This window comes from Episyrphus balteatus, chromosome 3, assembly GCF_945859705.1.
Source record: "Episyrphus balteatus chromosome 3, idEpiBalt1.1, whole genome shotgun sequence".
Classification (NCBI taxonomy): Eukaryota; Metazoa; Arthropoda; class Insecta; order Diptera; family Syrphidae; genus Episyrphus; species Episyrphus balteatus.
Window position 1 is genome coordinate 65,878,624 of NC_079136.1, and position 24,779 is coordinate 65,903,402.

The window sequence follows — 24,779 nt, forward strand, 5'->3', positions numbered from 1 at the left end:
GTGTTTATTTTGACGCCTAACCAATTTTGTGTTGACACACTGCCCGTATTGTGTTGTCCATCGCATAAATAGTTTGTTTACCTTTTACAACTCATCACAAAATTATTCTCCCTTTTGTGGTAGAAACAAAAATGTGCAAACTGACTATGTTAGTGTTAAATATATTGTTAACAATTTTGGGAGTGTTAATTGTGAATAGTAATTGTTTTGCTATAGCACCGTCAACTTTAAGTGGAGCTGTTGCAAGAGCCGGAAAGATCTCAAACACTTTAAAAGTAAGTATCTACAACATTTTCATTTTTTCTTTTCAATTGTTAAGTTTATGCAAAATAGCAAAAATAATTTTATTCTATTTTGACATTGAACCAGTTAACAACCAAAATATTTGCTTTGTATTTTGCTAAACAACAGAAGCATAATTTTAGTGGCAAATAAGAGATAAAAAACTTAGTTTGAAAGAAAAGAAGGAGGACAAGTTGAAAAATTTGTTCCGCTAGAAAAGTGTTATGCAAATTAGTATATACCAATACCATTACAATTGATGTCTGTTTGGTATTCGTTTATTTTAAATATTGGGATGAGAGTTTCCCAAACTGAGTCACTTTTAGACTTAACTCAAATGAAAAAAACTCACTGTTCTTTAACGATTTTGTTTAAATTTTCCTTGTATATTTTTACAATCGCAACGTCCGTCGTCTTTTTTACCTTTTTTACTTGCGATATAGGTACTACATATATATCAAGTTATGCATTCGTAAAAAAAAAAAATTGAGATAACATTTTTCCATGACATTACGATGGTAGAGAATGCCAAAAAAGTGGGTCGCGGAAGTCCGTCTGTCTGTCTGTCAGTCTGTCTGTCTGTATAAGGACCTACAGCCTAAACGGATGGACCGATTAATGTCAAACTTGGTATGTAACGTTATTTGGCGACTCTCCAGAGGGGTTTTTGGAATTAATTTTTTTGGACCAAAAATAACGGTACTTGTCATATACCGATTCTAGTAAAATTGAAATATCTCGAAAAGGGCTCCAACGATTTTGTTTAAAAAATTCAAATGTAAGTTTTAAGCTAAGGTCTATCTTTAAATGAAAAAAAATTTTGAAAATCATTATTACAGTACCTGCCATAGAAACGTTTTTTTTTTTTTTTCAAATCCGATTATCTCCGAAACTGCTTATTCGATTTCAACGAAACTTTTTGCGAAGAAGCATTTATATAATATTAAATATAAACCAAAAATAAAATTTCCAAAAAAATAATTTTTGGATTTTTAAAAAATGTTGAAAATTTTTTTTTGAAAAATCAAATTTTCGAAAACGGGACATTGAATTTTTTTGAAATTTTTTTAGATGTTAATTAGTGATTTCTACAAAATGGCTTACAAATTTTATTTTAAAACTTTTTTTCCAAAAAATTATTTATAAAAAATTAGTTTTTTAAAAAACGGATCTAACGATTTTGAAATTTTTTTCAAAAAATGCATCTTAATATATCAATCAAAGTATGCAGTATACTTGTTTTGGAGGGCAATTTGATTTCAGATTTTATTTTATTTTTTTAAAAAACGAATTTTATTTTTTTTTTTTCCAAATTTCTAAATAAAAAGTCTTAAAAATTTAAGCAACTTTAACTCTAAGAGCAAGTTCGTGCGACCCGGTCGTACATTTTATTTTTTTTGCATTTCTGACTCCCTCTTAAACGAATCAACCGATTTCTACGAAAATTTTTCTACAAAAGTGCTTTAGTTGTAGTTGTAGTAAAAATAAAGAAATATTTTGGGATGAAAAAAATTTTTTTTGAAAACGGATATAGACGAATTTTTGAAACTTTGTTTTTAATTGTAGAATAATATTATTTGATTGGCATAGAAAATGGCTTATTTGAAAAACAACTCCAACTGTTTTTATATTTCTTTATCTAAAAATTCTTTGCTGTACAATTTTTTGTTGTATTTTTGATGTCATAAGATGACTAGTTTCGGTACAATAAATTAAAACCAGAGGGTAAAAATGTTATAATTGCATTATTTTTTACTTTAAAAAAATTGCATTTTTATTTATCCTCTGCTTTATTTGATTTGGGGAAAAATATTATTTATTGTATAATATGAGGTCTGTTCCAGACTTTTTGTGCACTTTAGGCAGTCTGTCAAATTAATGAGAGTTGGGAGAGAATTCTCTCAGTAGGAAATAAAACTACGAAAAACTGCCAAAAAGTCTGGAACAAGTTGAACACCATTATAAAACACAATTTCATATTTTATGCTTAATTCGATAAACATTAATACTTTTTTAAAGCAAAAAACACGTCAACGCGATTCAATTTAAAAATCACTACAATTTGATTTGTTTCCATCTTTATTTATTTCTTTGACATACGTCAACTTTTCATTTGACAGAACTCATATTTCTGCCGGAAGAAATTCATTGGGCTAAATTTGTCAGGGTGGGGAAATTTTTTACTCTCTCGTGAGCGCTCTCTTCTACACAATTTTTGAAGTTGGGAACAGACTCTGACCAAAAATAACCAAATATTACTTAATTCTGCAGTTGCAAACTGAGTGTGGAACGGAACTATGGTAAGCTAACAAATGTTACTGTCAAAGAAAATTCAAAAATGTAATTTTATTATTTCTTTTATGATTAAAAGTTTACATAATTCACAATGAGTATTGGCTTTTGCCGTCAATAAAATTGCATTATTTAGTTTTTTTTTTTTTTCAAAAAGCCAAATAATGAAAAAATGTGGTTGCTGTTTTTTGGGTAAAATTACTAATATTTTGGTTTTTAACATCCTTAGGTATTTTATTAAAGACTTAACAGAACCCAATTGAGTTTTTTTTTTTGTAAATATTACAGAGAAACAAAAGTTTTCTTAAAATAAAAGCGTTTGGTGCGTTGTTCAGGATTTTTAGTTTTGAATTTTCAAAGAAGAACCCAATTCAAACAAATAATGTAGTAAACACAAAAACTAACATGCGCAATCGGATGGATACACTTAGGGCCGGTTTGTTGACACTCGATTTTCTTTTAATCAAGGATTATTCTATACAAAAATCCTTGATTAAAAGATAATCGAGTGTGAACAAACCGGGGCTTATATTAATAAATATTGAAGTAAAAATTACGATTTTTATATCATAATCAAGGGCTCTATTTTTACTAGGGTTAAAATTATAATAATTATTGTAAAATTTGATTTTGTCTGAGCGAACGAACTTTTAACAGTAAGAATCCTATGTCCATACCGTCTATATTACAATAAATGTCTAATTTAATTTACTTTTATCTCATCTCTTTAAAAAAAAAACACTGTTTTATTTGCCCCACTTGAAAAGCATTTTGCTTTCCCTGTCTACACCATTTTGCTACAAATTAATTTACAGCTCAAAGTTTTAATAAAAATCAAGTTCTCACTTTTATTTTAGAGCAGCACTCCTAAAAAAAAAATCCAACCTTGAGCTATAAAAGTTTCAATGCTGAACCTAAAACAAAATCATTTGTTTTGGCTTCTTGGTCAGCAAGAGAAATTTTATATACCTAAACTGTTAAGATTTTTCTAAAGACCAAAATATTACGTATACACACCACAGTGTTCCACTGTTTCATAAGAATGTATAGCTTCTAATTGTTTTTCTATACAAGTTGAGAGCTATATTTTCCTAAAGGAAGTGTCTTATAAGAAACAGCCTGCACATAAGTTGCCAGCTATATCCTGTTAAGGCATAAATTGGCCAGTTGATTCTTATGAAGGATATCTCGCCGAATTTTTTAATTCTTTTTCGAGAACGTAAAACTCAACTCAATACAAATGAAGGATCAAAAAAGCGTTTAAAAATAAATTGTGGAAGGATGTTGAGGAAGAGAGTTGGTGAAGGTAAAAAAAGTAGTGAAAAATGTGTGTACAATATAAACATATGAACCATGTTTTCAAATTAGTTAATCTTTTCCTTCCCTCCCGTGAAAAAAAGAACATACTTCAACCTTTCAGAAAGATAACTTTTTGACAAGTTTCATGAGCATAACAATTTTTTTTAAATAGGTATATTGATTTTTTGAACTAATTTACCTCTATTAAATAGATGCAGATTAACTATTTATTATTTTTTGTAGAATTTTTCGCTCTTTAAGAGCAAGTCTAATTTTTACATTAACGTAAACATTTGCCTAAGATCATGCTAACTATCGAGTGTTGATAGATGAATTTAATCACCTTACAGCCATCTTCACTTTATGTTACACCAAAAACATCTTATAATTCATCCAAAAACCATTTTCATAGTGATGATAATGATTAAATAACAATACCTCTAGCAACAATTATAAATTCAAGTTTGTTACGTATACTTGCTGGTGCTCATAATACTTAAACCACAGATTAAATACTAATAATAAGCTTTTTATAAAATCAGTAATTTTTTAAATTTAATATATTGTGATTTGATTTGCCATTTAGAAATTTATTTAGTTAAATAACTAATTAATCTTGCTTTAATTTTATCTAAAGATATACGAACATAATTATCAACTGGTTGTTAAAATCTAACCACAATCGACAAGAGTCTTGTGTTGTCGTACGTTGTACTTGTTCCGGTCACTGATCATTTAGTTCCTCTGCTGCTGTCAATATGGTTTTTTACTACGAAAAAAGCCCTCAATTATTCTGATGAGCAAAACCACTTCTGTGTAATATCAAATAACAAAAATCAATTACACAAAAATAAACAAAAGACAATTTCAAACATCAATTTCACAAAATATTTCCGTGAATCGGTGGTGGTTTTTGCTGCATTGCAATCTAACACGACAGATGTTATTCAGATTCAGACTAACTTTTTTAAATTGCCCTCCAGTTACAATTTTATCAATGAGAAAAACTATTATAACTTTAACATTTCCTGATTAGACGAAATCAGAGTAAAAGGTGTGCTTGCGTAATTCCAATAAAAAGGAAAACAGAGTTTAAACCATTCATAAGCCCAAGTTAGTGGCTATATGGAAACTAGTCTGTCCGATTTAAGCTTTAGTTTGATGACTTCTACCATCAGTTTTAAGGTTCACTAGGGAAAACGTTTTTATCCCTCTACTTTACGGTCGTTGCAAATATACAAAAGTGAATTAGTTTATTTTTTTTTTTTCGAGGGTAACAATAACAAACCATAATCATTATGAAACAAAATGTGCTTTTGTGCACTCTTGGATGCGTATTAGTCGTTGCAGTTATTGTTTTGACAATTTCACTGATAAATCATTGTCATCAAAATTCAAACAAAGCCGAGAGAAAGTTTAACGATACAGAGGAGCTGATAGAATCAATTGTTGAATTTCCTGATTTAGAGGAGGTATGCGCAAATAGTATTAAATTTTCATTCAAGCTGTTTCATGTAGGTATAAGTAATTTTTGAATTACAATTACGAATAACCAGAACAATGAATGGAAATGTTAAAAAATGAGCCTTGTGCTGGTTTCTTTTTTTATTCTTCTTGATGTAATTGGTTTTGCTGATACCAACTGCTTGTGCGTCGTTTTAATGTAGCTTTATTTAAGTATTAACCTTCTTTAATTAAACATTTACGAGAATGATGGTGAATTTTAATTTGCTTTTAAAATTGTTGAAACCTTAGTTTTTGATTCTTTAAAAAGTAAACTTGACTCTGGGTTCATGGGAAATGTAAACATTAAGTTTAAAATTAAGTATTATTGTTGTAAACACCTGTAGTTTTGCTGTGAATATTGATTTTGGTTATTTTGTTTTTGTTTTTTTTTTTTTTTCAATACAAAACATACAAAATTTTTAGCTTACATACTGGTTTCATTGATAACTGGTACCATTTTTTCATACACAAAAAATGACTACACTTAAAATTTTGGGCTCCCGTTCTTATCGTGGCTTCCAGGCTTATAGTTTAAAGCTTGTGTTTATTTTATCATGAATATGCAATGCACTCGATTTTTTTTTTTGAAAAGTGTTTGAATTTTGTTTCTAAAATGCTACAAAAATCGATAAACGACAATTAAGTTATTTAATAACCCAGTTATTTAATAGGTCTTCAATCTGAGGCTTATACAATGCTTTTAACAAGCCTTAAAAATATTTTTAAAAAAATTAAATATGAAAAAAATTCTTTTTTGTTTAAAAAATCAACTTTTAGAAAAAATATTAAGATATTGGGATACCTTTTTTAGAGCTCTATTTAAGAACTGGTCTTAAATCATTTTCTTGAAAAGTTAGTTGAAGGGTGACTTAAAGAGATATAAGATACTTGTGAGGAATTGACAATGCCTTAAAAGGTTTTACTGACAGGAATAAATACATTTCATCTTACCTATTCGAACATTTAAATTCAAAAACTAATTGCAAGCACACATAGGGATAGGAATGGTTGAGATTTGAGAATTGGCTCCATGGACTCGTCAGGTCAAAAATTTATTAAAAAAAAAAATTAAAAATCCCAAAAAGTTGAAAATTCAAAATTGAAATCGTATGAAAAATGTCTCGACAAAATATGAAAAAAAAAATTTCAATAATGGTGATTATCGGGCTTCACATTGACTAACATACCGCACACCAGTGCTGCCATTTCGAAATTTAAAAAAACATGATAAAAAACATGATTTCAGTTCAAAAAACATGATTTATAAATAAAAAAAAAACAAAATTTGAAAGAAAATGAACAACCTCTAGGTTGTTTTATTCCCACTAGGGGGGAATGAAACAAATTATTTCGAGTTCATTTTAGAAAATTGTATTAATAAAGTATCAAAGGTATAACTACACAGGGTACTTTTTGCAAAAATTCTTAAAGTGAAAATTTTCAAACTCATTTTTTAATGCAGAATTCTTAAATCTTGACTTCAAAACGTTTGTAGTTTTTTTTTCGGGAAAAATTGCCCTTTGTAGGAAAAAATAATTATTTGCTTTTGTAATTTTCCCACTTTTTTTTTCAAAAGGTGGCCATTGTAGTTATAACTTTAATTACAAAAATGGCGGAAATAAAACTTGAAAACATAAATCAGTTTATAATTTGTACTCATTTAAGGTTAATTTCATATATACATACTTCATGTAGGTATTGAATAACTTTTTAAAAATAACAGTTCACCTAGTAAAAAAGATTGTTGGTTTACAAAAAGATAATACAGATTTTTCTCTTGGACTTTTCTCTCAAACAAAGCCGAGAGAAAATTTAACGATACAGAGGAGCTGATAGAATCAATTGTTGAATTTCCTGATTTAGAGGAGGTATGCGCAAATAGTTTTAAATTTACATTCAAGCTGTTTCATGTAGGTATAAGTAATTTTTGAATAACAATTACAAATAACCAGAACAATGAATGGAAATGTTAAAAAATGAGCCTTGTGCTGGTTTCTTTTTTTATTCTTCTTGATGTAATTGGTTTTGCTGATACCAACTGCTTGTGCGTCGTTTTAATGTAGCTTTATTTAAGTATTAACCTTCTTTAATTAAACATTTACGAGAATGATGGTGAATTTTAATTTGCTTTTAAAATTGTTGAAACCTTAGTTTTTGATTCTTTAAAAAGTAAACTTGACTCTGGGTTCATGGGAAATGTAAACATTAAGTTTAAAATTAAGTATTATTGTTGTAAACACCTATAGTTTTGCTGTGAATATTGATTTTGGTTATTTTGTTTTTGTTTTTTTTTTTTTTTCAATACAAAACATACAAAATTTTTAGCTTACATACTGGCTTCATTGATAACTGGTACCATTTTTTCATACACAAAAAATGACTACACTTAAAATTTTGGGCTCCCGTTCTTATCGTGGCTTCCAGGCTTATAGTTTAAAGCTTGTGTTTATTTTATCATGAATATGCAATGCACTCGATTTTTTTTTTTGAAAAGTGTTTGAATTTTGTTTCTAAAATGCTACAAAAATCGATAAACGACAATTAAGTTATTTAATAACCCAGTTATTTAATAGGTCTTCAATCTGAGGCTTATACAATGCTTTTAACAAGCCTTAAAAATATTTTTAAAAAAATTAAATATGAAAAAAATTCTTTTTTGTTTAAAAAATCAACTTTTAGAAAAAATATTAAGATATTGGGATACCTTTTTTAGAGCTCTATTTAAGAACTGGTCTTAAATCATTTTCTTGAAAAGTTAGTTGAAGGGTGACTTAAAGAGATATAAGATACTTGTGAGGAATTGACAATGCCTTAAAAGGTTTTACTGACAGGAATAAATACATTTCATCTTACCTATTCGAACATTTAAATTCAAAAACTAATTGCAAGCACACATAGGGATAGGAATGGTTGAGATTTGAGAATTGGCTCCATGGACTCGTCAGGTCAAAAATTTATTAAAAAAAAAAATTAAAAATCCCAAAAAGTTGAAAATTCAAAATTGAAATCGTATGAAAAATGTCTCGACAAAATATGAAAAAAAAATTTCAATAATGGTGATTATCGGGCTTCACATTGACTAACATACCGCACACCAGTGCTGCCATTTCGAAATTTAAAAAAACATGATAAAAAACATGATTTCAGTTCAAAAAACATGATTTATAAATAAAAAAAAAACAAAATTTGAAAGAAAATGAACAACCTCTAGGTTGTTTTATTCCCACTAGGGGGGAATGAAACAAATTATTTCGAGTTCATTTTAGAAAATTGTATTAATAAAGTATCAAAGGTATAACTACACAGGGTACTTTTTGCAAAAATTCTTAAAGTGAAAATTTTCAAACTCATTTTTTAATGCAGAATTCTTAAATCTTGACTTCAAAACGTTTGTAGTTTTTTTTTCGGGAAAAATTGCCCTTTGTAGGAAAAAATAATTATTTGCTTTTGTAATTTTCCCACTTTTTTTTTCAAAAGGTGGCCATTGTAGTTATAACTTTAATTACAAAAATGGCGGAAATAAAACTTGAAAACATAAATCAGTTTATAATTTGTACTCATTTAAGGTTAATTTCATATATACATACTTCATGTAGGTATTGAATAACTTTTTAAAAATAACAGTTCACCTAGTGAAAAAGATTGTTGGTTTACAAAAAGATAATACAGATTTTTCTCTTGGATTGGAAAAAAAACATGATTTTAGGCACGAAAACATTAAAACATGATTTCAGTTCAAAAAACATGAAAATCATGCTAAATCATGATTTCTGGCAGCCCTGCCGCACACACCGATTGTCATTTGGCCTGATGGCCGGATCCGGATGATGTTTTGCGTTCACACACATCAGACAACTTTCATCAAAACCCATTTTTCATCTAATTTTAAATGCTTCTTTCACCTCCTCTGCTTTCAAATTCAAGAAAATGAAACAAGGAGTTTTCTGCCGGATAAACATGTTGTTCAATTGAATAACATGTCTGTCCGACAACCAAAATTTAAAATTTTTTTGAAAACCATCCGGCAAACCGGAAAGGCCGTCGGATGGGTGTTCAAATTATCAAAATACAATCCGATCAGACCAAATGCTAACTGGTCTGTCCGGTAAGTTTGTCAATGTGAACCCCCTTATTAGTTCTCGATGATGTCGAAAAAATGTTAAAAATCTTACAGAGTGTTCTCTCCATTATTTCTGTTTGTAATTTTGCTGCAGAATTGAGGACTACGCAAAATGTCTCTTTTCAACTTAAAAAAATAGAACAATTTTTGTTCAATACAATGTTTGAAAAGAAGGCTTCCAATGATTCAGTACGAAATAAAATGTTTCACATACGCCCGAGTGTACCATTAAATGCAGTGATTGTAAAACGGAATTCATGTAAAATCGTATCCGTATAGTATTTTTATTAAGGTATTTACTATTTTGTATTTATAGTCTATTGAATAGACCCTTTTGGATGGAACAAATTCGTTCAAGAGTTTTTATTGCTGATTATGATTCCTTGGCATACAAGAATACTCCAGCCAAAAGTGCTACTAAATCCATTGGTGCATTTCTGAGAAAACGGCAACACTGGTCGGTTTTCAGTTTTTTTGATTTAACTCGAAAACCAAGCCTGACTTTGAAATTGTTCAAAGACACTTTTCATAGCAAATTAAATTTTCTGTCAAGTTAAGATGGTTAAAAAATTTTAAAAATTATTTTTGACTAAAATTCTAACCTAAAATCAAAGAAAAAAAAGTTAAAAAATTGACAATTTTATTTTTTTTTACTAAATCAAGGGGCATTTTGTGTATGTAGCCGAGACGTCCAAACTTTGTACTAATGAAATAAAGTAGAAGTAAAATCCTTTGATAATATGCAATTTTTAATTTTTTTTGTCAAGAAACAACTTAAATGTACCTATTCAAAAACTAGCACTTTTTCTAAATTTTTGACTTTTTTAGTGAAAAGCAAGTTTTTAAAACTCGATAAAATCCTATTAATTGGTAACTTTTAGACTTTTAAAGTAAACATACTTCGAGGGATTGATTTAATATAAACTAAATATGACAAACAAAAAAATTTATTTGCATCCTTATGGCCTTTTGTGCAATTTTGTGTATGTGCATTTTTATAAATTCGGGTCGAATGGATGGACGGAGAGCCATTAGCTTTGGTCTATTGCATAGAAGAACATTTAATACCAACTCTTTTACTGTTTTCAATGGCCTGAAAAACAATTCTTGTAAAATCCGCGACCAACGAAAAGTTTCTCTTGAAAAACGAAAAAAATACTGTAATGAGTTTGAAACAAAATAGCTCAGGCAAATTAGTAAATCAAATTGCACTTTTCGCGGGACAAATTTTTTTCATGGAACGTGTTTAGGTGAATGTCCTGAATGAATTTTTTGGGATGATAAGATATCGGGAACAGCCGCCATCTTGGAAAAGAGGTCGGTGCCGTTTTTATTTTATAACTCCATTTTTACTCATTTAAACCAAAAATGTCCGAGGATAAACTTATTATCAATTAAATTATCTAAAAAATGATATACAAATGAATTCCGTGAGTTAGTTAAATTCAATTTTATAGTCGGTCAAAGTCCGGGTTCTTCTCGCTCGGTTAAGACAATATGACATTTTTTCAAATATCTGAAGAACTTTTGATTTGTTTGGGATTTTCTTCAAGAATGAATTATAGCACTTTTAATTATCTATGAAATGAACCCTTTATTGTTTTTGTAACCATCACATTGTAGAAGCAACCAAACGTCGAGGTCATGATATACGATTTTTTAACTGAACTTATTTGGGATTTCAATAGTTCAAATAAACAATCAAAAATTAAACACAATAGTCTCGAAAAGGTAACGGCTTACACACCTCATATCTTGAGTTATACTTATCGTAATGCTGAGATTGAGGTGTTCATGTTTTGGAAAAATGACAGGGCATCAGTTCTTATATTTAGAATCTTAAATAGTGTCACTTTAGCTTATTCACGTTAATTGGAAAATTCACTTCATTTAAAACCTCGAAAACCATATAAAGGTTAACATTAAAGATTTCAAACTTTGAATTCAATATTTAGACGAATATAGTTAAAAAACTGTTTACTTATATTTTGGTTATACCTCCACTTCAAAAATTTGCTCGGTCTAATAGAAGAAAACTTGTTATTTTCTCACTTTTGACTAGTAGAATGTGAACTTCGACGTTAGATGGCTTATACATTATGTTGGTTACAGTTTAGATAAAGGGCTCATTTTATAGATAATCAAAAGTGCTATAATTCATTCTTGAAGAAAATCCCAAACAAATCAAAAGTTCTTCAGATATTTGAAAAAATATCATATTGTCTTAACCTTGCGAGAAGAATTTGGACTTTGACCGACTATAAAATTGAATTTAACTAACTCACGGAATTCATTTGTATATCATTTTTTAGATAATTTAATTGTGAATAAGTCTATCCTCGGACATTTTTGGTTTAAATGAGTAAAAATGGAGTTATAAAATAAAAACGGCACCAACCTCTTTTCCAAGATGGCGGCTGTTCCCGATATCTTATCATCCCAAAAAATTCACTTTTACGATAAGGACATTCACCTAAACACGTTCCATGAAAAAAATTTGTCCCGCGAAAAGTGCAATTTGATTTACTAATTTGCCTGAGCTATTTTGTTTCAAACTCATTACAGTATTTTTTTCGTTTTTCAAGAGAAACTTTTCGTTGGTCGCGGATTTTACAAGAATTGTTTTTCAGGCCATTGAAAACAGTAAATGAGTTGGTATTAAATGTTCTTCTATGCAATAGACCAAAGCTAATGGCTCTCCGTCCATCCATTCGACCCGTATTTATAAAAATGCACATACACAAAATTGCACAAAAGGCCATAAGGATGCAAATAAATTTTTTTGTTTGTCATATTTAGTTTATCAGCCCTATTCTGCTATTCGATTCACGTGAAAGTCTAAAATAACATGCGTCTAAATGGCGGCTAAAATTAAATTTTCACAAAAAAATTTGTCTGAGGACTACTAAAACAAGCAGAATCAACGTCTTACTATCGAAAGACATAAGTTTATGGAAGACAATTCGACGTGGTTAATGAATTAAATCTTTCGATTCACGTGAATCGAATAGCAGAATAGGGCTGTATATTAAATCAATCCCTCGAAGTATGTTTACTTTAAAAGTCTAAAAGTTACCAATTAATAGGATTTTATCGAGTTTTAAAAACTTGCTTTTCACTAAAAAAGTCAAAAATTTAGAAAAAGTGCTAGTTTTTGAATAGGTACATTTAAGTTGTTTCTTGACAAAAAAAATTAAAAATTACGTATTATCAAAGGATTTTACCTCTACTTTATTTCATTAGTACAAAGTTTGGACGTCCCGGCTACAGACACAAAATGCCCCTTGATTTAGTAAAAAAAAATAAAATTGTCAATTTTTTAACTTTTTTTTCTTTGATTTTAGGTTAGAATTTTAGTCAAAAATAATTTTTAAAATTTTTTAACCATCTTAACTTGACAGAAAATTTAATTTGCTATGAAAAGTGTCTTTGAACAATTTCAAAGTCAGGCTTGGTTTTCGAGTTAAATCAAAAAAACTGAAAACCGACCAGTGTTGCCGTTTTCTCAGAAATGCACCAATGGATTTAGTAGCACTTTTGGCTGGAGTATTCTTGTATGCCAAGGAACCATAATCGCCAGTAAAAAGTCTTGAACGAATTTGTTCTATTTTTGCTCTGGAGCTCGGGTCTATTAAATAGACTATACTATTAGTCGTAGATATTCTGAAATTTCATTACCAGGGCACAGCGAGAGGCCTTATCGAATAGAGTTCACTGCGAGCTCTGTTGTTGCACATCTGAGACAAACTAATTTTTTTAATTTTTAAGTTTTAAAACTAAAATACGGAGCTGTACTTTTATGATGTTTTTGTTCGGACAGATTTCACGTGGTATGTTTTTGTGCCGTTCTACGTAGTTCTGTTCTAGTTTTTCTTCATTATATACCTTTAATACATACCTTAAACTTAAAATTAAACTCTTTCATTAATCGTAAGATCTCTTTTAATAAGTGAAAGTTGTAGTCTTTAAATGAAAATTAAAAAATACAGTACCTACCTATACCAACTTCTCAAACGCGATTACTTTCCGATATCCCACTATTTCAGGTCTAGATCTATTTTTATGGCAAAAGTTCGACTAGGATTTTGTTGTTAAAGATATTCATAAAGTAAGTGATCAAAAACATCCCACTTGAACCTGTCACCCTATAGTGACAATCAATCCAAGAAGTTCCGTGGTCATACATATCCACAAATAAAAATAAGGGTAATTTAAGCACCCAAAACTTAAGATACCAGAAACGGTTCCAAGTCTCGTTAAAAAAAAATATGAACCTTCACCTTCATACATGGTTTTAAAGGTCGGGACTATAATGTAAATTTATTTATATACTTTTTTTCTTTGTCTTAATTTAACACAAATCATGTGCTTCATCATTAGTGAAGCGAAGCTGGAAATTATTTACAAGTTGTATGCTTCCGTTTTTGCTATCTTTTATTCCATCTTTTTAATGTCTATAGCTCTTGAGTAGGTATCTATTTCTTTATAATGAAGTTTTGATGATGACTTTATTTGGCTAGACAATCACACCGTAAAACTTTAATGTGATTAGTAGGTAAAATGCCGGTATTTAATTAAAGATGTAATTTTTGTTTACTCTTCACATTGTTTTATAGACGATCGCAGAAATTGTCAAGGTAATGTCTTTTTTGTGTGTATTTGGTCAAAATAGAAATAGGTACCATATTTATTTCAGGTGAAATATGTGTAGTGTGAAAGGTTAATGACATAGTTAGTACCTACATATATTTTTGGAGTGATATGACTTATTAATATAGAGTGTAATTTTACCAAAAAGTTTATTTTTTTAGCACAATACTATTAACAAATGTTTGGTCAAGATTTTTTGTTTGAAAAAAGAATTAAGGATACAAAGAGTACATACAAATATCATGTTTCGGAAGGTGTTTTATGAGTAAAGAGAGGAAGAGGTGAAGGTTAAAAAAAAGCTGCAATATTATACTGCCCATAATCTCGTAAAGGCCCTAACTACATTTTTCTTACTTTTGAGTTATAGAGGGAAACACTAAATCTAATATCGTAATTTGCATGTAAAAATGAAAAAAAATCAAAAGTACATTTTGAATTTTCTGACTTATTTAAAGATCTAGGCTAAAAAATAAATTAGGATAAATCAGAGACAATGCTCTAACTCCAAATATGCAAAAAATCAAAATCGAAAATTTTGTAGTTAGGGCCTTTACGAAATTATGTGCAGTATATGTATGATACCTTTGCACATGCATTTGTGATAATAAGAATCTTTTCTCAAAAACGGTTCTTATAATTTAAATAAACAAAACAAAAAAATGTGGGTACCGTTGCAAATAAAGTCGTAGGTACTTTTGAAATAAAAACAATTTTTTTTTAAATTTTTATTAGGTATCGGTAAATAGAACCGTTTTCTTGATTTCTGACTTTTTCTTTAACAACTTCATCGATTTCAACAAGAATTTGGTTTAGAAGGATTTTTTTTCCGATAAAAAATAAATAAATCATTTGTTCTTGAAAAATCAATTTCTTGTAAACGGGTTGATAAATATTGGAAGAAGTTGTTTTTTTTTTCAAAAACAGCTCTAACAAATTTGATAAAAAAAAACGTCATGTAGGTACTAAATCAAAAAAGTTACAACTATTTAGACCGTTATTTATGGGCCAAAGAGCCGGTTTTAAAAATATGCATTTCAATTTTTGTTTTTATCAGTTTTTTTTAAAAACGGGTTGATATATTTATTTTTTATTTGTTTTTATGTGTCGAATAATAATTTTTTTTTTTAAATTAAAAAAAAAATATTAAAAAAAAAACGGTTCCTACAATTTTCAAAAACAAAAAATTCTAAAAGTTCTTTGTAATAAAGAAATTAGATGAAATACTAAGTTTGGATATTAAGATATTTTTAAAAGGTGTTTTTACATTTCTCTTGATATAAATTTAAAATAAAATTTAAATTATTTTCAAGCTAAAATTTAAAAAAAAAAAAAAAAATGAACTCTCTCGTTACTTATAATAAGCCAAAAACAGCAAACCGAATGCGAAAGTGTTGTTTCATTTTCGAAAAATTTAAAAGAAAAAAAAAATTTTTTTCTTAAAAAGCCCTTTCTTCTATTATTTTATTAAACATTCAGAGTCCTTGTCGTTATATTTTAGACATTTGTGAATCTTCATCAAAAATGATCATGTAGGTATTGAATGCTCTGAAAATACTTTTTCATTAACACCAAGAAGTTGATTTTTTAAAACCCGTGACTAGCACACATGACATTTTATGAGATTTTTAACCTAATTTACTAAATGACTAAACAAGGACATTTACAAAAGTGTAAGTCTATATATAAGCATTCTACCGAGGTTTTCCCCTTTTTCGCACTTTTGACAATACCTCTGAGATTTGAATTAATTAATGATAATAAATAATTTAAATTTAAATACCTAGATAATTAAGCAAATTCATTTTCAGGAAACAACAGCATGGAAAACTTTGACATCCCATCCAAACTCATTGGTTCAGTCTTTACCAGCAAGAGCAATGGATGTTGTTCATGAGGTTGTTCGTTCCTTAAGAGTAAGTATAGTCAATATAAAATAAAAAATTATATTAAAGACTAAATTTACAGTTTGTTTAAAGTATCTACACTCTTCACTATAAATTATATTTAAAATCGCTATTAAAAATGAAAAATCTGTCAAATCCCATACCAATTTTACAAATTCCCGTTTTGAATGAGAACTTTAAATTTAACTGAGTGTGAATAAATTGGACCTAAGATAAGTGTAGCCAATTTGTCAAACTAAGTCCACGAAGTTGACTCGCGAAACTAAGTATTAACTTGAAATATTTTACATTAATTTAGTAAGATAGGAATAGTAAAATCAAATAAAAAGGCAGTTTCGCAACAACCGGTTAACATAATCAAATATTCGCGCTATTAGATGTGCTTGTCCAGAGTGGATAACTCCATTTTATTTCCTAAGTTTGACCAAATTTTTAGATTTTCATTTGAACTCAAAGACTAACTAACCTGTCAAAAAAACTAACTGACCTTAGTCTTAAAATAATATATTAGCTTGAGTTTAATTTTTTAGACAAATCTAAACATTAATTCGCACCTCAAAGCTTGCAATGCAGATGTCTTTTTGTGTCAAGAATTTTTAGCATCTAAGTACTAATCACTTAACACAGCAGCAGCATGTAGCGTGGATTGCGAAATATTCTTTCCAACCATGGCACCGTTTCATGCAAATGCCTATTCTTGCTGCATCTCGTCTCTTTTAAAGAATTGAATAAAATCAATCTAAAGAATACAAAAGTTAAAGCCGATTGAAGCGAATCAAACTGCCAATATAAACAATTTGATACTTCTTATAGACATATTAGTACATAAGGCAATTTTAGGTGGGAGGTTTATACTTGCTCATGATCTCGAAGCAATGTTGACTTTGTCTATTAATCAACTTATAGCAATATTATTAAGTGGCACAGTAAAGCATTTGTATCATGTGCAATGCAAAGTCACTGAAGCCAACAACGAACGCCAAGGAAAAGTAGTTCTTAAAAAGCTATAGCAATTGATCACATACGATAGGCTAAAAGACGAAGTGTTCCATGGACCATGACTAGTTTTTTGGGCAACTACCACATTTGTTGCTAAAAGTTAGCAATCTGAAATTGGTAATGGTAAGGTTAATCACTCTATGCGACTTAAAGCTAGTTTTAAAAATTAACAAGTATGGGCAAACATTCTAAGGTGACCATATTTTTTAGAGACCATTAAACAAAAGGAGTTAATTAACTTTTGAAGGTTTTGCTTTGTTTAACCTTCATTTGATAGCATTTGTAAATTTTTATAGAACACCTTGTTCTTTTCTGAAGATACAAAGACAACAGAATCTTGATTGCACTTAAAAAGGCATCCTATTAAATTGGATACTAATTAGTCAAAAAATAAAGTTAATGACTGTTACTAGTAAGATGTTATGCTGATGGATACTATTATTAATTTCTTTGGAGGGAGTACGTTGAGAGCAATTCTAATGTAAATATAAATTTTTTTTATATTTCTATACAGGGTGATACACCAGCATTGTGCCAAAAAGCTAGAGTGTGATAGAGGTTTTGAGTTGAGACAAGTAAAATCGTATAGGAGGGAGTCTCTTTGTTTAGCCGATTGGGGGAGTAAAAAGTAAGGTCCGTCAAGCAAGGTACGGCACAACGAAAATCTGAGTTTTTAGGCATTTGATGGTAGTTTGTTGCTAATCCTCCAATCTCTAGCTTGACTTCAATCAAGACGTGGAACATCAAATTTTTGGAATTTTTGGAATTTTCGTTGTGGCGTAATGCGTAAATACATAGCTTGACGGACCTGAAAAAAAACAACAACTTACAATAACGTGTTTTACATTTTGGTATACATAGCTAATATAGACAAATTTGAAAAGAAATTTTGAGTTTGAAAATAATGTTTTCCTTTAAATAAATTTATTTGAAAACCCAAAAAAGAAAAGGTTTACGAAAGGTACATATTAGTCATGGGAACTATCGAATAAAAACTATCAAACTATCGATAGTTGTAAAATATTCATTTATTCGATAGTTTTAAATCATGCATTCATTCATTTAGTTCTATTTTCATTCGAATAGTTTTTTCATTCGATAGTTTTTTCATTCGAATAGTTTTTTCATTCGAATAGTTTTTTTTATTCGAATAGTTTTTTAAAAGATAGTTTTTTCATACGATAGTTTTTTCATTCGAATGGTTTTTTTTATTCGATAGTTTTTTATTCGAATAGTTTTTTTTATTCTAGTTATATTATAGATAGTTTATTCGATAGTTTTTATTCGAAAATTATATTCGATAGTTTTTATTCGAATGAATGAATGAACTATTAGATAGTTCAAATCATTCAGTTACTAACTGTCGATAGTTCAAATCATTCGATAGTTCCCATCACTAGTACCTATAGCACATCAATGTAAATGTAACCAATGATTTTTTAAAATAATTTTTTTCAAAGCTAAGTCAAGTTTTTAGAAAATTGCCCCTGTTTAACAACCTACACTCTCTAGACTTTAGGCTCAGTGCCAATGACAGATTTCTTCGTAATATCCCAAGTTTTGCTAATTTTTTTTATCAATTGGATCAACCGCAATGCATTATGCAAAATAATCAGTATGCAATATTTTTTTTGAAAACTTGTCCTAATTTTTGTAAATATATTTTTACGATTGAAGATCATGTCTGTCGCCATTTTTTCAATATCTTTCATAAGTAATAGGAACCACCACAATGCAATAAAATGATTATAAGTTTTAACCTAGGTATGGCCACCCTAGGAATGTTATCTGTTATTTATAAAATTAACTTATTGATTAAAACAGTGACAGGAAAATCATTGACATACATTTTTATCGTGATATCTATACCTAAGTACCTATAAAATTAATGTATGTATTTATGCATTTAACAGTTATATAGAAAGCAATACAAATACAAGCGTAACAGGCTGAAGTTTCTTTATTCCGCTAGTCCCTTTATATAGGATCAAAAGTCACAAGAACTTTTGTCTTAAAAAGTGTAGCTTTTAGAGAAAAGAAATGTTCTAGAAACTTGTAGTTGAGCTAACTGTTTTTTTTTTTTTTATAGGATGTCTTTTAAAGTTCTCTTATATCACTAAAGAAATTATAGCACTTTCATACATTTTTAAACAAAATTGCAGACTCTTGTGAATGTTTTAAATTCTGTTTTTTTTCTATATTCTTATTGGTGAATGATACAAGAAAACTTTAAAAGACATTCTAAAAAAACAGTCGAGTTTATAATAGGTTTGAATGAATAATATGTTTTTTTTTCACTGTTACGAGCATAGGAAAAAAAGCTTGATGGTGTAAGTTGGTCAACAAGTGCTTTTTGAGGGGGATCTTTCTCATCCAATTAAGCACGAGGTAATCAAAATTTAACTGATACATAAGCTTACAACCTAAACCTTAGAACTTGGTAGGCTTTAATATCTCAGTGTGTTTTTTGTGCCAGCATATTTTCAGCACAGGAGAACTTGGCTCGTTTTTTTTACATTTGAGTCGTTTTATTTGAAAGTGGTATAAGTCCATGTAATAAAAACCATTAAGTTTATGTTCAAATTAACCGCAGTAAAATGGTATATTTTTACTCAAAAAAATATTGCTTTTTATACTTGAATAAAAAAACGTTTAGTTGTTTTTTTTATTCAAATAAACTGATACAAAGAATGCAAAATATGACTTAAACCACTTTTAAATACAAGGACTCATTTATGTGTTTGCTGTGATCCATATTTTCCGAATTAATTTGAAAATAATTTACACTTTGTACCGTCTTTGCGAAGATATGTGACATTTTATAAACAACAAGCACTATCTTAAAATCGGTAAATGTTATGGAAAAAAATTTGTAAATAATATGACTTATGTCTTACAGAAAAATACAGGTTTGAATATTTTTTAAAGCTTTCCATTCTTTCCAATAGTTTCCTCTTTCCTTGCATTTCAAATTTTAAGGTTTCTCAATAACTAATTAATGAATGGTGATCATTGATATTCCCATCGTTATGAATAAGTTTTTAGTCTTCTTTTATTAAACAGAAATACAATCATGATTACATATATTTACTTATACCTACGTGATAAGTACAATGAGGGAAAAATCGAAACGTAAAATGTTGATTCAATGTTCAAAAAACTTAAATGAAACATCCTTAAATTTAGGTTGAAACAACTTTAACAAATTTTAAAATTATCATCAGACTTCAATTTAAGTTGCATGTTATCACACTAATTTTAAACAGTAAAGCACTTGCCTAGTAATCCAAGAGTTGTGGGATCGATCCCATGGCTGAAAATTTTTTATAATTCCTTTTTTTGAAAAAGAACTTAGGTACATTATAACATTCGGCCTTATTACGAACTCCATTCGTATCGAAATTTGCAAACTAATCCCGAAAAAAAAAAAAAACAATCACGGAATTCATTTCTCCTTTGTAATGACGATTTGTATGAAATTTTCCATTACGAATGGATTCTGATTGTTTTTTTTTTTTTTTGGGATTCGTAGCTTTTCGATACGAATGGAATTCGTAATAAGACCGATTTTTTAAAACACATTTAAAAGAATAGATGATAGTACCTAAATATTTTATTTTTTTATTAGAAGGAATCACAAATAATTGTCACAACGGGTCAAGGCAAACTACGTGGCAGATTTCAACGCTACAGATCCGGTGAAAATGGTGGATATTACAGTTTTAAGGGCATTCGATATGGAATGCCTCCAACTGGAAATGCACGGTATAATAAAAGATTTTAATATAGGTATTCTACTATGAACAGCTTTGTTAAATATTTCTATTTTTCAGCTTCCGAGCACCGATACCGGAGAGACCATGGTATGGTGTGCGAGACGCTTTGCGTGAGGGAAATAGTTGCCCCCACAAAAACATGATTTTGGACACATTCAAGGGAAACGAAGATTGCTTATTTTTAAATGTATTTACAACCAAATTGCCTAAAGGAGACAAGTAAACTTTAAAAAAAAAACTTTTTTCCAAGAAAGTTAAAAAAACTTTCTTTTTAGCAATCCAAAACTTCCAGTGATGGTTTGGTTTCATGGTGGCGGATTTTCTTTCGGATCAGGAAACACATTCCTTTATGGTCCTGATTTTTTGGTTGCTGAAGATGTTGTTTTGGTAACTCTTAACTATCGTTTAGGACCATTAGGGTTCTTATCTGCTGGCCCTGAGGCACCTGGAAACTCAGGTTTAAAGGTTTGAAGAACTTTGAAAAAACTATGTTTGAATCCTTATTTAATTTTTCATTTTTAGGATCAAGTTCTAGCTTTAAAATGGGTTCGTGACAACATCGAAGCTTTCGGTGGAGATCCTAATTCGGTTACAATATTTGGCGAATCAGCTGGAGCAGCTTCAGTACAATTTCTTTTACTATCACCACTTGCCGATGGACTTTTCCATCGAGCTATCTCAGAAAGTGGATCAGCTCTGAATCCTTGGTCAATGGCTTACAATACCTCCGAACGGGCTGTTCGATTGGCTCAAGCTACTGGTTATACCGGAAGTGATAATATGTCTGATATCATTACCCATCTTCGAAAAGTTCCATCTAGAAAACTTGTCGAAGCGGCTCCACTTACACTCAACGACAATGATTTCCGTAATAATATTGGCCTGCCATTTGTACCGAGTGTTGAAGGTTTTTGGAATAATCCTCCTTATGATGGCAACGTAACGTTTTTGGAAGAACCTTTCTTTGTGGAAGATCCAGATGTTTTGTACCAAAAAGGTCGATTTAATAATGTTCCCTACATGCTTGGATATAATACCCATGAAGCAATGCTTTTTATACGAAGTAAGTTGATGATACATTTCTACCAATCAAACCTAACCCTTGTCGACTTTTCTAATTTAAGGATTGCGAAAGAATCCTCATCTCTTGGAAATCATTGATCGTGATTTTGTCAGACTTGTACCAAAAACTCTGAATGTGTCTAGTTTTTCCCAAGAAGCTCATCAAGTTTCTAATGAAATAAGAGAATTCTATATAGGATCGTTATCTGTTGGTGCAGAGTCCATTGATCAAATGATATACGTAAGGAAGACAAATAAGTTATCTTTCCAGACTGAGTTATTAAGGTTTTTAATTTGTTTTTAGCTCTTAACTGATTTGATGTTTTTGCAAGGAATAACAAAGTCGGCGAGAAGTCATGCAGTTCATGGTACAGCTCCAGTATATTTTTATAGATTTGCTTTCGATGGTGCATTGGGCTTGTATAAAAGGATGTTGGGCTTAACTCGGCCAGGAGTTTGTCATGGCGATGAAATTGGTTATTTGTTTAAATTTGGATTTTTCAATTTGAGTCTTGATCCAAAGGCACCAGAAGTGATAACAAAGAATAGAATGGTTAAAATGTGGACGAACTTTGCTAAATATGGGTAAGTTTTTGTTTAATAAAAGTTTAGCGCAGTTTCAAAATAATCGTATAGGTTTAAACCCGCAAAATTTGGGACCCACCAATCTTACGAGAAAGCTAGTTTTTGTGACTCACACAAACAATTCATTTTTGAGTGTGTTATTTATTCCAACTGTTATACCACACGATTACTTTGTCTTGAAAAATTAGTTCTCCAAACTCGAATATTGAATCTATTTTTTGTATAGCTTTTGTTCTAAACTTTCAAAATCAAAATACAAAAAAAAGCAGACAACCTCTTTAATATAAACAAGTTCTAATTAGATATTAGATATCCTCTCTGTGCTATTAGATACTTGTTTTAATTCAGATTATACTTTTTTCCGTCGGTTTCTTTTCTTTTTTTTTAAATATGTAGGTATACAAATTTTAATTTGGCTTTTTGTTGAAGAAAAAGGGACGAGAGGTTTTTTCCCTGATGCACGAAGATATCTTAAAAATGAGACTGTTTCAATAATTTATTATTTTTTAGTGTAAATCCGTTCGTTTTTCAGGAAGTCTTTGAATTCGCAAAATGTGTTCGAATACGGAATTTCGGAAACGAGAGAATATATAATTCGAATTCATCATTACAGTAGCTCCTAAAATAAGATATTCCTACATACCTAGGTACATTAAGGCTTAGAGGTTACATCTGGCCACTTCTCACACAACAACAAAAAAAAAACTTCTTTCTCCAAGCTCTGTACAGTTTATGACTGAAAAAATAAAGATCTCGCTTCCTATGAACGCAAAACAAAAGAGCTGATCAACGAACTTTAAAATACTCCAGCAATAACAGGTCCATGAAGTCAGAACTGCGAACTCAAAATTTTTAAACTGGAACTGGTTTAATTCGTTTCCCCACCGTTTGATCATATTTTTCCACCCAAAGATTTCGTTTGTCCACCCTTCAAAAAAAATTTAGCGCACATTCTATTTTTTATAGTAAGTAAGTCTGCAAAAATTCGTCTTAAACGCTTAAAGATAGACTTATGAAACCAATTGCAATGGTTTGTCCACCTCGATTTATCCTTACGCACAAAAAATCAGTGTTTGTTCACCCTTCTTTTAATATAAATTCAAATACAAAATTTGCATTGAAAAATTCAAACTTGCTAAGAACCCGATTTGTAAAAAGTGGGCAAAACGATTGAACTTAGCATTGAAATTATAGTGCCTTTTTTCTGTGTGTCATTTAAGCAAATCAGTGGAAAACTGAATTTATTGCGGCACACTATTACTTTTCAAAATTTATCACGAATAGGCCAAAAACGAAAAACTGCATTAAATGAAAACAAGCACATTTTGATGCAAATCACTAGAAATCCCGGATTGAACCTAAAAGCCAGGGGTGGAATCGCATAAGATGATTGGTGAAAGTGACATTTATTGTGACTATCGTCTTTGTAAGGATTGACATACACAATTACACATACATTGAACAAGAACAATTGGGAAAAAAAACGAGGAAGATAATTTTGATAATTTTTACTGGGAGTTAATACCGTATTTACCTCATAAAAACCTTTCTTCCTTCGTTAATTCCATTTCGTATTACTAGCTTTTAAATACATACTTGATGGTAGATATTCATTCAGTGGTTTGGGTCGAACCACTGGCTTTGGCTTTGAACGCCAAATTTGAAAAATTAACAGAATCCAACAAACAGTTTGGGAATTCAAGGGAGACTTAGAACAAAGTACTCGTAAAAAATAATTTATTACTATTTATTTTCTTTTCTAGTAATCCAACTCCTGCGAATACCAACGACACTCTACTTTCAACCTGGGAACCTATTGACAAAGAAAACGCCTTAGATGATCTCAAATACTTAGATATCACATCATCACTTCATATGCGATCGAATCCTGAAACGGAACGTCTTTCATTCTGGGACAAAATGTACACGCACTATAATGGACGTGTTATGTAATTTTTATTTATACAAGTACAAGGAAAGAAAAAAAACTTAATTTAATTTATCATTGCTATTGCATTGAAATCTCATCCTACATCACCTCTGCTGTTAGTAAAATAATATTAACACTTAAAAAAAAGAATAACAGCAAACGCCATTTTTGTAATATTTAAATTTATATAATTTAATTTTTTTTAGTTTGTTATATCGTTACAGTTTATCAAACCACCAAAAAACTATTGTTTTATTTTATTTTGTTGATTTGATTATTTTTTTGTTTATTATGATATAAGTTTTGTTTTAGCACTGTGTGTTTTCTATTATGTTTTTGTTTTTTATTATTTTTATAAATTAATTTTAGTTAAG

At 29.6% G+C, this 24,779-nt stretch overlaps 1 protein-coding gene across 2 annotated transcripts; it reads left to right on the forward strand.

The window, feature by feature from the left end:
* On the forward strand, nucleotides 1-24,563 carry LOC129914404 (juvenile hormone esterase). 2 transcript variants are annotated; one of them, XM_055993634.1, is made up of 9 exons: nucleotides 1-275; nucleotides 15,958-16,062; nucleotides 20,681-20,817; nucleotides 20,886-21,047; nucleotides 21,104-21,293; nucleotides 21,351-21,891; nucleotides 21,953-22,131; nucleotides 22,195-22,475; nucleotides 24,239-24,563. In XM_055993634.1, the coding sequence occupies exons 1-9, from the start codon at nucleotides 132-134 to the stop codon at nucleotides 24,426-24,428; spliced, it is 1,929 nt and encodes a 642-aa protein (XP_055849609.1). In that variant the 5' UTR covers nucleotides 1-131; the 3' UTR covers nucleotides 24,429-24,563. The 2 variants fall into 2 exon arrangements, with proteins under 2 accessions (XP_055849609.1, XP_055849610.1); XM_055993635.1 differs by lacking the exon at nucleotides 1-275 and adding an exon at nucleotides 7,209-7,247.
* Nucleotides 24,564-24,779: the final 216 nt, after the last annotated feature.